We start from the raw sequence: 13865 nt of genomic DNA, 5'->3' as shown, positions 1-13865 counted from the left end.
TCAGATTATGACGTCATCTAAGCCCCGCCCCCTCAGAACAGGAAGTGCTATTTTTTTCCTTGGAAACTTTCATCTATGGCTCTCTTGACCTAATCAAGGTGATTCTGTGTTGGATGACAGATAGGAAGTTGGTCTCGCTTGCTTTAAAGTGCCAAGAGTTTTCAATGGCGGCAACGCCGTTCGTATACGTTTGCCTCTACATTCCACATATTTTGACCGAGCTGCATCAAACTTGGCCTGAGTGATCCTGGAGGCTTGCCCGTCAATCCTACGTCATCACATTATGACGTCATCTAAGCCCCGCCCCCTCGGAACCGGAAGTGCCGTTTTTTTTCCTTGGAAAGCTCTGTTTATGGCTCTCTTGACCTAATCAAGGTGATTCTGTGTTGGATGACAGATAGGAAGTTGGTCTCGCTTGCTTTAAAGTGCCAAGAGTTTTCAATGGCGGCAACGCCGTTCGTATACGTTTGCCTCTACATTCCACATATTTTGACCGAGCTGCATCAAACTTGGCCTGAGTGATCCTGGAGGCTTGCCCGTCGATCCTACGTCATCACATTATGACGTCATCTAAGCCCCGCCCCCTCGGAACCGGAAGTGCCGTTTTTTTCCTTGGAAAGCTCCGTTTATGGCTCTCTTGACCTAATCAAGATGATTCGGATGATGAGCTCTGTCATTGCTCGCTGCTGGCTGAACCGTGTGGGCGTGACCAAATGGCGAATATCAGTCCCTCGCCATATTCATACGTTTGGCTCTAATTCAAGCATGGATCATCCGATTGGCTCCAAACTGGATATGTATGACCTTTGTTCACCTCTAAAGAGCCCAACGGGATTGAGATGTAATTTGGCTCCACTGCGCCCCCTAAGTTAATACATCGGCTGTATCTCCTCGACGCATCGACCGATCTGCACCAGATTTTTTGACAGTCGTCGGGGAGCGCCGCCGAACGCATTCACGCGTGTCGCCCGGTGGACGGGCATGGAAAATGCGCGACAGCTTCTGCGGTGGCTAGCGGGCGGCGGTGCTGGAAACTGCGGCAGAGCTTCTGCGGTGGGGAGTTGGCTGCGGCTCTGGAAATCGTGCGAGAGCTTCTGCGGTGGCTGGAACCCCCGCGGTGGCCAATAGGCCGGAGCGGCGCTTGCTGCGAGGGCCGCCCGAGGCTGCTTGCAGCTTTAATTCTTCTTACGATTCTGCCCCCCTCTTCGTGTGCCTTTTTGGGGGCTTTATCATATTCAAAAACTCACCAAACTTGGCGGAAGCGACTAGGCGGTTTAAAAATTTTGAATTTTAAGGTCGCCGCAAAAATCGCAAAAAAAATTGCTCAACGGCGGCAACTAGCAATTTTCAAAAGACCCATTGCTATTCACTTACTTCATCGTAGAGACTTGAAATTCGGTACAGTTGTAGAGCTCACTAAGACGCTCAGAATTTACAAGTAATGTCATAGTGCAAGTATCGCAGGAAGTCGGCCATGTTGGATTGAAGGTCCATTTCGGACCCTGATTTGGCCGTTTACAGCCTTCGTATTTGATCGAACTCCTCCTAGGGATTTCGATTGATCGGCTTCAAACTCGGTCAGTCTGATCATAAGGCATGTCTGATTTAAAGTTATCAAATTGGTGAGTTTTGGAGCATGTTGAAGGGGGGTTAGCAGGGGTCAAAGTTCACCTACACGCCATGAAACAAAAACCTCTTATATTTCCTATACAAAAACACATAGAGGGACCAAACTTTCAGTGATTGATCGACATCGGGTGTCCTAAAATACCCTGCAGTGAAATTTTTTTTTTATGTAGGCCACGCCCCCTGAGAGCAGGAAGTGTCATGTTTTACTGTGAACGGTTGCTATCTTAGCCCTTTGACCTAATCAACATGAAACTGTGTCCAGAGACAGAAGACATGTTGGTGTGTTGTGGATTCAAGCCCTGACCGACTGCGATGAAGCAGCTGGGTGTGGCGGCGTGGCGAAGTGACCTGTAACGCCGATGCCATACGTTTGCTTCTAGATTCCACATGTTTCGACCGAGCTGCACCAAACTTGGCCTCAGTGATGCTGTTGTGATGCCTGACAATACTATGTCATCATATTATGACGTCATCTAAGCCCCGCCCCCTCAGAATGAATTAGAGAGATCTTCTGTGTAATTACATAATAAACAATACATGTTCGTCGTTTGTAGGGCAATGCTGCCCTCTGCTGGCCACTGAAATAGTTTCATTATTTCAGTAATTCGACACCAGAGGGCAGCATTGCCCTGCAGATGAAATTCTTCGATTTTGTAATACACAGGAAAAAATGAAAAATTGGTATTTCTAACACAAAAACTCACAGAGACTCCAAACTTTCAGTGATTGATCGTCATCAGGTGGCCTACAATACCATACGGTCAAATGATGACATCACGTAGGCCACGCCCCCTGAGAACAGGAAGTGTCATGTTTTACTGTGAACGGTCGCTCTCTTAGCCCTTTGACCTAATCAACATGAACCTGTGTCCAGAGACAGAAGACATGTTGGTGTGTTGAGGTTTCCAACCCTGACCGGCTTTGAGATAGCAGCTGGGCGTGGCGGCGTGGCGAAGTGACCTGTAACGCCGATGCCATACTTTTGCTTCTAGATTCCACATGTTTCGACCGAGCTGCACCAAACTTGGCTTGAGTGATGCTGGTGTGATGTCTGAAAATTCTATGTCATCAGATTATGACGTCATCTAAGCCCCGCCCCCTCGGAACCGGAAGTGCTATTTTTTTCCTTGGAAACTTTCATCTATGGCTCTCTTGACCTAATCAAGGTGATTCTGTGTTGGATGACAGATAGGAAGTTGGTCTCGCTTGCTTTAAAGTGCCAAGAGTTTTCAATGGCGGCAACGCCGTTCGTATACGTTTGCCTCTACATTCCACATATTTTGACCGAGCTGCATCAAACTTGGCCTGAGTGATCCTGGAGGCTTGCCCGTCGATCCTACGTTATCACATTATGACGTCATCTAAGCCCCGCCCCCTCGGAACCGGAAGTGCCGTTTTTTTCCTTGGAAAGCTCCGTTTATGGCTCTCTTGACCTAATCAAGATGATTCGGATGATGAGCTCTGTCATTGCTCGCTGCTGGCTGAACCGTGTGGGCGTGGCCAAATGGCGAATATCAGTCCCTCGCCATATTAATACGTTTGGCTCTAATTCAAGCATGGATCATCCGATTGGCTCCAAACTGGATATGTATGACCTTTGTTCACCTCTATAGAGCCCAACGGGATTGAGATGTAATTTGGCTCCACTGCGCCCCCTAAGTTAATACATCGGCTGTATCTCCTCGACGCATCGACCGATCTGCACCAGTTTTTTGGACAGTCGTCGGGGAGCGCCGCCGAACGCATTCACGCGTGTCGCCCGGTGGACGGGCGGGGAAAATGCACGACAGCTTCTGCGGCAGCTAGCGGGCGGCGGTGCTGGAAACTGCGGCAGAGCTTCCGCGGTGGGGAGCGGGCTGCGGCTCTGGAAATCGCGCGAGAGCTTCTGCGGTGGCCGGAACCCCCGCGGTGGCCAATAGGCCGGAGCGGCGCTTGCTGCGAGGGCCGCCCGAGGCTGCTTGCAGCTTTAATTCTTCTTACGATTCTGCCCCCCTCTTCGTGTGCCTTTTTGGGGGCTTTATCATATTCAAAAACTCACCAAACTTGGCGGAAGCGACTAGGCGGTTTAAAAATTTTGAATTTTAAGGTCGCCGCAAAAATCGCAAAAAAAATTGCTCAACGGCGGCAACTAGCAATTTTCAAAAGACCCATTGCTATTCACTTACTTCATCGTAGAGACTTGAAATTCGGTACAGTTGTAGAGCTCACTAAGACGCTCAGAATTTACAAGTAATGTCATAGTGCAAGTATCGCAGGAAGTCGGCCATGTTGGATTGAAGGTCCATTTCGGACCCTGATTTGGCCGTTTACAGCCTTCGTATTTGATCGAACTCCTCCTAGGGATTTCGATTGATCGGCTTCAAACTCGGTCAGTCTGATCATAAGGCATGTCTGATTTAAAGTTATCAAATTGGTGAGTTTTGGAGCATGTTGAAGGGGGGTTAGCAGGGGTCAAAGTTCACCTACACGCCATGAAACAAAAACCTCTTATATTTCCTATACAAAAACACATAGAGGGACCAAACTTTCAGTGATTGATCGACATCGGGTGTCCTAAAATACCCTGCAGTGAAATTTTTTTTTTATGTAGGCCACGCCCCCTGAGAGCAGGAAGTGTAATGTTTTACTGTGAACGGTCGCTATCTTAGCCCTTTGACCTAATCAACATGAAACTGTGTCCAGAGACAGAAGACATGTTGGTGTGTTGTGGATTCCAACCCCGACCTGCTGCGATGAAGCAGGTGGGCGTGGCGGCGTTGCGAACGCCATCGAATTTCGTTTGGCTCTGAATTCCACAGTTTCGGGGTGAGCTGCTCCAAACTCACTAGGATGGATCCTTATCCATCCCCGAACAGGAATCCATAGCGATATTTGGTGGGCGTGGCCTAATTTTTCTATAGCGACCCCTAGAGTATTTTAAATGAACAGCCCCAGGCCATGCTTTATCCTAGAATTACGAAACTTGGTACATATGTGTATCTTGTCAGGACGTACAAAAAAGTCTCTTGGAGCCATGCTCTAAACCCAACAGGAAGTCGGCCATTTTAGATTGAAGTTCATTTGACCTCGATTTTGACATTTAGAGCCTTCGTATTTGATCGAACTCCTCCTTGGGATTTCGATTGATCGGCTTCAAAGTCGGTCAGTCTGATCATAAGGCATGTCTGATTTAAAGTTATCAAATTGGTGACATTTGAACAGGTGGAAGGGGGGTTAGCAAGGCTCAAAGATCCCCTGTGATTGACTGTGTAATACAAAGGGCTTTGTCATGTGTAGGGCAATGCTGCCCTCTGGTGTCGAATTACTGAAATAATGAAACTATTTCAGTAATTTCAGTAAATCGACACCAGAGGGCAGCATTGCCCTACGGAATGACAGTTCAGTGTTGAATTAAAGAGGAAAAAATTAAATAATTTGTAATTCTAACACAAAAACTGACAGAGACACCAAAGTTTGAGTTATTGATCATCCTCGGGTGTAGAATAATATCCAATGGTCAAATGATGACATCACGTAGGCCACGCCCTCTGACAACAGGAAGTCTTGTATTTTACTGTGAACGGTCGATAGCTTCTGCACCAAACTTTGCACGAGTGACCCTGGTGGGATCCTTGACGACCCTATGTCATCATATTATGACGTCATCTAAGCCCCGCCCCCTCGGAACAGGAAGTGCCGTTTTTTTCCTTGGAAAGTTCCATTTATGGCTCTCTTGACCTAATCAAGATGATTCGGATGATGAGCTCTGTCAATGCTCGCTGCTGGCTCAACCGTGTGGGCGTGGCCAAATGGCGAATATCAGTCCCTCGCCATATGCATACGTTTGGCTCTAATTCACACATAGATCATCCGATTGGCGCCAAAGTGGATATGCATGACCTTTGTTCACCTCTAAAGAGCCCAACGGGTTTGAAATGTAATTTGACTCCACTGCGCCCCCTAAGTTCATACATCGGCTGTATCTCCTCGACGCATCGACCGATCTGCACCAGATTTTTTGACAGTCGTCGTGAAGCGCTGCCGAACGCATTAACGCGTATCGCCCGGTGGACGGGCGGGGGAAATGCGCGACAGCTTCTGCGGCGGCTGGCGGGCGGCGGTGCTGGAAACTGCGGCAGAGCTTCCGCGGTGGGGAGCGGGCTGCGGCTCTGGAAAACGCGCGAGAGCTTCTGCGGTGGCCGGAACCCCCGCGGTGGCCAATAGGCCGGAGCGGCGCTTGCTGCGAGGGCCGCCCGAGGCTGCTTGCAGCTTTAATTCCTTCTGTATTTAGCAGTTTCTCTCAATAGAAAGTACTTCTAGCCCCGTGCTTATGTGTTTAATTGGATTTTATTCCTATAGTCATCCCAAATGTTACTGTCTTTATCCCTTTTGTTCCAAAGAAAATACTCCTGCCGCTGTGATTTAACTGCGTCTCTTTAATGGGACATCTGATAGACTAGATACTGCAGTAATTTTATGAACACATTTTGATTTTCCTTCCCATTCAAACAATGTCTGGCCCAGTGACTAGGGTTCTCCTTCCTGTTAACATGCTTAACCAGGATTAATGATTTCTGCAGCCCATGATTCAATGCAGTCAGTCAGACAAACTTAGTTTGTTGGTTTGTTAGTTTTTTGGTATTTTACCATTAGCTGAAATTAAAAGGTATAAAACTGAAATCTTAAATATAATTTGTGGTCTTATTAAATCTGACTGTTTTGCTTCGATATGACTCAGACATTAATAAGCCGATGAAGTCTGATGAAGTTCCTTGAGGTGACATTTGCTTTTGAATTGGTGCTTTACAACTTCATTATAATAAGAAAGGTTTAAGTTTGTTTGTTTTTTAGCAGAAACAAAATCAGCACATGAATAAGAAAAGAAAACTATTTTAAAATGCATATGTTACAGTGTTAGAAGCAAGAATTTAAATTTCAAGCTCTTTAATAGACTAAAAGATTAAACTAATATATATATATATATCTACTTTGATGTGTATGAGTGCTTCTCCTTGCTGATTCACTACCATCATTACTCTAGATTACATCTGACTTTCTGCATCTTATAGGGCATGACTGATTAATAATTGAACATTTGGGGGATTGTGCTTGCAGGTGAAAATGTCCCAGGCCTCCCCAGTTGATGATAAGTGCCGAGGACTCAAAGTCATTACCAGGCCACCTATTGTAACATTAGGGTCAAAAATAGTCTCCATGAAGTTAAAGCAAAACAGCTATACTTATTTTGTCATAATACTAGTTGTGACTGACATCTGGCATTTATCTAACAATATCTGGCACTCTAAAAGAACTGGGGTGGAAAGCGTTTGCTTCCCCAGCACTAAAATCTGTGAAATCAAGTCCAGTTTTCAGGATGATGTTGAGTGATAGTTCTCTGCAACACAGAGACTAAAAAAATGCCACATCTACACCAAAAAGTTGACATTCAGGCTCATCCAACCAGAGAATGGCCTCTGGGTACTTGGCTTCTACACGTTTGTCATTTCTCAAACATATTTTGTGAAAACAAAAAATCAAAAATAAAAGCAGCAGAGTCATTTGCCTTTAATTCAACTTTCTTCTTGTCACACTCACATAAAGTTCATATTTTTTTTAAAAGTGTGTAACCCAAAAGGTTTTAGCCAAGTCAGACATTTTAAAATGTTGTCCTGGATACTGACCAAATGCATGTAAACTTTTGAATTCAAGGAAAGTTACAAAAAAAAAAATCTCTAAAAAATATCCTTGCTAAGTTTACTAGCATTTAGGAAACACAATTTGGATAACTCTACCTGAACTAAAACATGAGAGGTTTGGTCAGATTTAACTTCAGACAGTGAGAATAAATGTGTTTGTGTCTTTTTATTTGGTGTATGTAAATATCTGGTTTCAACTATGGCTGTATTTTGTGTCCTAAAAAGCCATTTTACATATCTGATTGGAATGTAATGGCAGGCTGACAGAGATGGAAAGATTCAGCATTAGATGGCTTCCAACATGAAAATCTGTTTCTGGATTAGAGTTGCTGCGTAATGTGTCATTCCTGATTCGAGCTGTCTCTGCGCCTTTGATGTGCATGCATGCCTGCGTGTCTGTGCGTGTGTCGGTGTTTGTGTACTTTGGCAGCACATTTCGACAGCCTGGGAGTTAAGTACTTGGCTGTCCTGGTATTCATAATGAGCCCCAAAGTGGTGTCCAGTTTGACTGTGTCTATCCAGCTTCTGCGTGCATGTGTGTGTTTATGTGCGCTTGTGTCTGTGCATTTGTCCAGCATTGCAGCAACCTAGATCCGATGCCAGCTCTTCCATTAGTGAGGTGCTGTGCATTAAAACCCCATTAACAGCCCTTCTCAGGAAGAAATACATGGGCACAGTTAAAAAAGCCTCAAAATATTCAAGCATCCACATATGTTTGTTCTCACAAAACATAAACAGATGCAACCCAGCAACCACAGGGCCAATCTAGTTCCTCTATCAAGGTTATGGATGCAAATGCCCAAACAGACATCCTTCCACTTCCTAGAAATTTCCTTTTGTTATTATTTTTCCACAATTCTGAGAAAGGCACTCAGTCTCAGAGCTATTTTCTTTATCTCTGTTGTCCTTTAGGTTGTCTGTGCCATCTCTGCAGAGGGCTGATGCTGGCTTGTATCAGTGCATGGTGAGGAACAGGATGGGGGCTGTAATACACAGGAGAACAGAGGTACACGTTGCTTGTAAGTATATTAACATGCATCTAAATCTAATCTAAATTCTACTCATAGTTGCAGCTGTGTACATCGCTCTGCAGTTACACCAGTTTCTTAATAGGCAATTGATAAATAAGATTTGAATAGAATAATGTTTCCAACTTTTTAACTGTCTGGTTTCACCTGGTGAGGAACGTTTATCCTGGAACCCATTTCTATGATTTCATCTTAAAATGGTCAACAGGATTTTTTTAATGGAAGTCCAGATTTATGGCCTTCATTTCCTTTTCATTCATACTTCAGTGGGGAATTATTTTACCCAGTAAAATAAAATACATTATACATTATGAATATATTTTTCACTTTGAACACAGACTTTATCCTAAATTCTTTTTCTTTTGCAATCAAGAAATGCAAGGCTTTTTCTGACAAACCAGTAAGGATTGGTTGATGCCTGCTCAATATGAGGGATTGCTGTAAAGTCAACGACACAACACAAACGCTAGGTGCTCGTCCAACAAGAATGAATGTATCGACGTTTCTATGCTTAAATAGAAACTTTATCTACTTAGAATAATTAGTTGTACTGTACTGTTTGATAACTAGGACCAATTGAAATGTATATATGACTGAATTGAAATGATTTTTTTTGTAAAGTGCCTTGAGACAACATTTGTTGTGAGTGGGCACCACAAAAATAAACTGAATTGACTTTAACTGATCAAGCAAATTATTTATCTCCATGCGGCTTATTTATGCCACTCTTCTTTAATTTTTTTCTCAACATGCAAAATGTCAGACGGACTCAGTCTGATTTTTCACTGCCTATGGAGTGCCAAAGTAGCTTTGAGAGCAACTCTGTGGCATTGCTGATGCACTTTATGAGTGCAGTAAAAGGAAATTCACATTCTAAAATCCTCCTAAAATAATGATTTTAGAATGTGGATTCTAAATACATTAGACCTCCCTAAGATGCTTATAACTGCCTGTTCTAATTGGTCAAACACAAATATACCTCAATATGCATTAATACAAACAGTGGAAAAAATCTTAGCACATCTTCAATCTTCTTTATCTTCACTCATTGGAATACAGCCAATCAAGTAAAATGAATTGTGCTCCTGGATTGGGTGCCTAGCAAACATGTCAAGTATTGTTGATCAAGGGCAGGGGTGTCAAACTCCAGTCCTCACATCCTGCAGTTTCTAGATGTACCACAGGTACAAAACACTGGAATGAAATGGCTTAATTATCTCTGTCTTGTGTAGGTAAGTTCTCCAGAACCTTGCTAATGACCTAATTATTCTATTCAGGTGTGGTGCAGCAGAGGCAGCTCTAAAAGTTGCAGGGCAGTGGCCCTCCAAGACTGAAGTTTGACACCTGTGCTCTAAGGAGTTCAGCTTCTGAAGTTGCATTTTCCTGGAATTATGTTCCACAGAAGGATGGGGGTCTACCATAGATATTAGTAAACATTAGATTGCTGACTGATTACTTTTAACATAATTTGCATTATGACCTATGATGTTGCAAAGGATTTGACATAATCTTGAAAACAAATTGCATTGTCAAACTCAAAATTGTTCCAAATCTCCTTTGTTGTCTTGCACACCAACAACACCTACAGTATATTCATTCAGGTTATTTACCAGAACAACAAATACAGATATTAGAATCTAAGCAGTTATTAGATTCTGCTTACATTCTACTTACAATAGACATTTATGTCATTCCTATGCTGAGTTAACCTCTTCTCTTTTTGTTTTTTTCCCAAGTTCTGGGAAATTTCACTTCTGGGGAGGAGAGGAAGACAGCGACTCAGGGCCGAGCCGTCATTATCAGCCCACCTCCGCTGGCTTCGTTTCCCCAACCCCTGGTCACATGGTACAAAGACGGACATAAGATCATCCCCAACAACCGATTGTAAGTTGTTTTTATCTAACTCTTTCCTTCCTCACTCTCCAGCATATGCTTATACTGCTTTTCAATTCAATTAAAAAAAATAAAAACTTCACTTCAAAAAGACTTTATTAATCCCAAATGAAATTAAAACAATTTTACTCTGACATGCATATTTTTGAGTGCTCTTTGCATCTAACAAAACACAACTTTAGATAAAATCTGAATTTTGTGTTTCTCATCCCTCAGCGCTGTATTAATTACTGTGTTCTGGAAGTCTTTGGATGGCAGTTGTCATGAATAATAAGCCGTTTAGATAACTAACCATTTTCATTACAATGGACTAAGGACACTATCAAGAAGAGATTATACTGAGTTCTCTATGAATCTAATCTAGAAGCTTAGTAAATTAATTTGTTTGCAAGGAAGATGTTCTTTTGTATGAATTAGTACAACGGGGTCCTTAGATGTCTCATGTAGATTTATTTCAGTCCTTTGTCTGATACCATTGTCTGGCTCCTTTTGAAATGTCTCCAATTTGCATTTTATTTCTTAGCAGATTTTTATTCTGAATAATAACCACAGTTCTTTAATAATGAAAGTAATCTTGACAGAGAAAAAGACCTCCTGTGAAAGGTTTTCTGGTGGAATTTTGGAATGTGTGTGTCCATTTTGAAATCGCTCTTCAGTGAAATTCTTTGCTGAAACTGAATCCTTCTCTCATTTTTGTTCTAACTGAGGATAACCAACTTATCACTAAGTGCAATTACTGCTTGCTAAAATTGAAAAAGTAACTGTCAATACACATTTTATGTGTATAACCTCTTTAGAACAGTCTGAATCTTTTTAACTTTGCTGTTTATATATGGATGAAACTGAATAGATCCCCCTCTGTGACCTTACTGTATCTTTATGGAGCTCGCTGATGGTGAACTGCAATTATGTTTCCATTCCAAAAATCTGTATGCATTGAAAAGGTGTTTACTGCCAGACCAGTATATTTACTGAGACTCGTCTGCTTCACTGCAAAAAACAAAAACAAAATATCTCGTGACAATGCTAAATTTGTGGACTAGGTTTAAGCCAATAGACACTATTTTTTTTATAATTTTTTTCATTTTTAGGTGGTCAAATATTGATAATCAAATAAATGATCACATTTCATGTTAAAGGCCATATATCACTCTTGCAACTTATTTTCAGTAGCCTTCAGTCATGTGACTCATGAAACTTATATTAATTTTTGTGATCCAAACCAGGAAAAACATATAAAAATAAATGAGCTCTGGGCAGAGAAAAGATGCCGAAGAACTATGAAGCTAAGATCGGTCATCACATAGTAAAATTTGAGTTAAGAAAGTGAAGATATGTATTGGGATTTATTGGTCAACAGATCATACTGTAAGGATTGGGTTTTTCTGTGTGTTTATTTAGGTTTCTGTGTCTATTGAGTCCATGTTATCCTGTCTATCTCTTGATTGCTCCCAGCTGAGTCTCGTTTCCCTGATTACCCTCTGTGTATTTAATCCCACCTGTGTTTCTTGTTCCTTGTCTAGTTGTGTCAAGTCTGTTGTCGTTCCCATTTTGAGTACCTATTACCAGTTTCTACCAGATTCTGAGCTCCTTGCTTGTGCTCTCCTGTGCTGCCTGGAATTTTGTACTCATCATTAAATCTTCATTTTATTCTCACCATAACCTGGGTCCTCTGCGTCTCCCTCCCCACTCTACTACCGCATTTCATGACGCATACCTGTCAAGTCTCCCGTTTTAGCCAGAAAACTACTGTATTTTACCCTTCTTTTATTATTAGTATATTCCTGTAAATTTCTCATATTATATAATAATTACTTTCTTGGCCCCCCCCCCCCCCCCCCCCACACACACACACACACACACACTCTTACAGTAGCACTGGCCAGCAAAAACTTTCCTGTATTTTCAAATCCAAAACTTGACAGGTATGCAGCAAATCTGTTGTCTGAGCGGGTGTAGCAATGTGAAGGAGGTCCAAAATGTATGGAGGGTTAAGGTGGTGTACAGCTTTGAAGGTAAGGAGGAGTATTTTGTAGCTGTTGCGATATGAAATGGAAGCCAATGGAGCTGTTGTCGAACAGGTGTGATGTGATGGATTGAGGGGTTAGTGTGATGATATGAACAGTTGAATTTGGATCTGTCGTAATTCAAGGAAGGTTTTATGTGGCAGGCCAAAGAGAAGAAAATTACAGTAATCTGAATGGGAAGTGACCAGACGGTGGACCAGAACAGCAGTGGAGTGAGGAGTGACAGAGACAATTAATATTTCAACGATGGAAGTAGGCAGATGAAGTGATATTATTGACATGGAGGTGACAGAGAGACTGCAGTCGAGGATGACAGCCAGACTCTTGACCTCAGGGGAGGGAAAGATGAAGGAGTTATTAACCAGAATGGAGAAGTTATGCAGTTTACTTAGTATTGATTTAGTGCCAATGAAAAGAAGTTATGTTTTATTGTAAATTAAATTAACTCTTGAATGCCTCAGAGTTCTCTAAGATGAGTTCGAGGAAATACAGTAGCAGGCCAGAGGGAGGTCTGGGTATCTCTGCATAAGCTGTTCCTCCAAAACCCGACCTTCAGTAAGTCATAGAAATAACTAAATCTCTCGTTTTCCATCTGGAGTGGTAATGTGATCAGGATGTAGACGTTCATGTAGATGGAAATGAAATATTCTTCTTCTGATTTGCTTGGAGCCACTGACACACCATGATTCATGCTCAACACTTCCCTTGACTCTGCACTGAAAAGACTAATTTTCAGTTTTTTTCACAACTCCCTTCTTGTCTCAGCAAGAAATGTGTCAACCCCCCTCTTGCTTTTACTGCGTCTCTTAACTCACTCTTTTCTACCTCTAATTTATTCTTCGTGTTGCTTGGTTCTCTTACTTGCATAGTCTCTGTTATTTTTGCAGTTTCTTTCTTGCTTCAGATGTGGCTCAAAAGCCACGAACTTGTGTTCCTGAATAAACTGCCTAACTTCAGAGGTGTAACATGCAGATGTGCACTCTGATGTAATCCATCTCTGCAGGCCGGTTCAGTTCGGCTTGAGCATCTCTGAGCGCGCTCATGCATGGCGGAAGGCAATGCAGTGAATATTTGCACATTTCACCATGTGTGACTGTCTGGGTGCTGAAGTGTTTGTGTGTAAGGTTATATTGGCTGATCCCGCAGTCCGGTGCGACACGACCAGTTGGTGTCTGGCGTTTCGCTGTCTTTGTGGCGACCAAGTTGATGATGTCATTTATGAAGTTTATTGATCCGATATGCACGACTTCCAGAGTCCTTAGCCCTGTCCCGCTGTCTGTGGTCCAGCCTCTGTCCCACTGCTCAAGATTTATGTCAACCTGCCTGCCTGTAAAGGTGCTCTGCATAGCCAGCACACACAACATCTGTATGTCTCCACTTTCCCTATTCTTGTACTCGGTGGAGGTCGGTGAAGGCTTGCAAACTCCCCATCTGTCAAACTGGTCATCGAAAGCAGAGCAAGCTGTTTTTTCTCACTCACTCTGCTCTATTTTACCAGTCTTTGTTGTGATGTCATCTCGAAAGTCACAGTCCAACTGATATCAAGACATGTCAAGAGTTTACAAAGTTGCTGCTTCCAACCTGCTACCATTTCCCACTGCAGTGTTCCTACA

At 42.7% G+C, this 13865-nt stretch overlaps 1 protein-coding gene across 2 annotated transcripts in view; it reads left to right on the top strand.

Annotated features, from left to right (window-relative positions):
* LOC116720704 (protein sidekick-1) overlaps positions 1-13865 on the top strand; it is a 493826-nt gene that overhangs the window by 264581 nt on the left and 215380 nt on the right. For both annotated transcript variants that reach the window (XM_032564100.1, XM_032564099.1), the window contains exons 3-4: positions 8217-8323; positions 10069-10216. In XM_032564100.1, the coding sequence (XP_032419991.1) occupies positions 8217-8323; positions 10069-10216 (255 nt within the window). The remainder of the gene's footprint in view (positions 1-8216; positions 8324-10068; positions 10217-13865) is intronic.

The sequence above is a fragment of the Xiphophorus hellerii genome, chromosome 5 (genome assembly GCF_003331165.1).
Source record: "Xiphophorus hellerii strain 12219 chromosome 5, Xiphophorus_hellerii-4.1, whole genome shotgun sequence".
NCBI classification, from domain to species: Eukaryota; Metazoa; Chordata; class Actinopteri; order Cyprinodontiformes; family Poeciliidae; genus Xiphophorus; species Xiphophorus hellerii.
The sequence above is the reverse complement of the archived record's forward strand: the minus strand, read 5'-3'. Positions and strand labels throughout refer to the sequence as shown.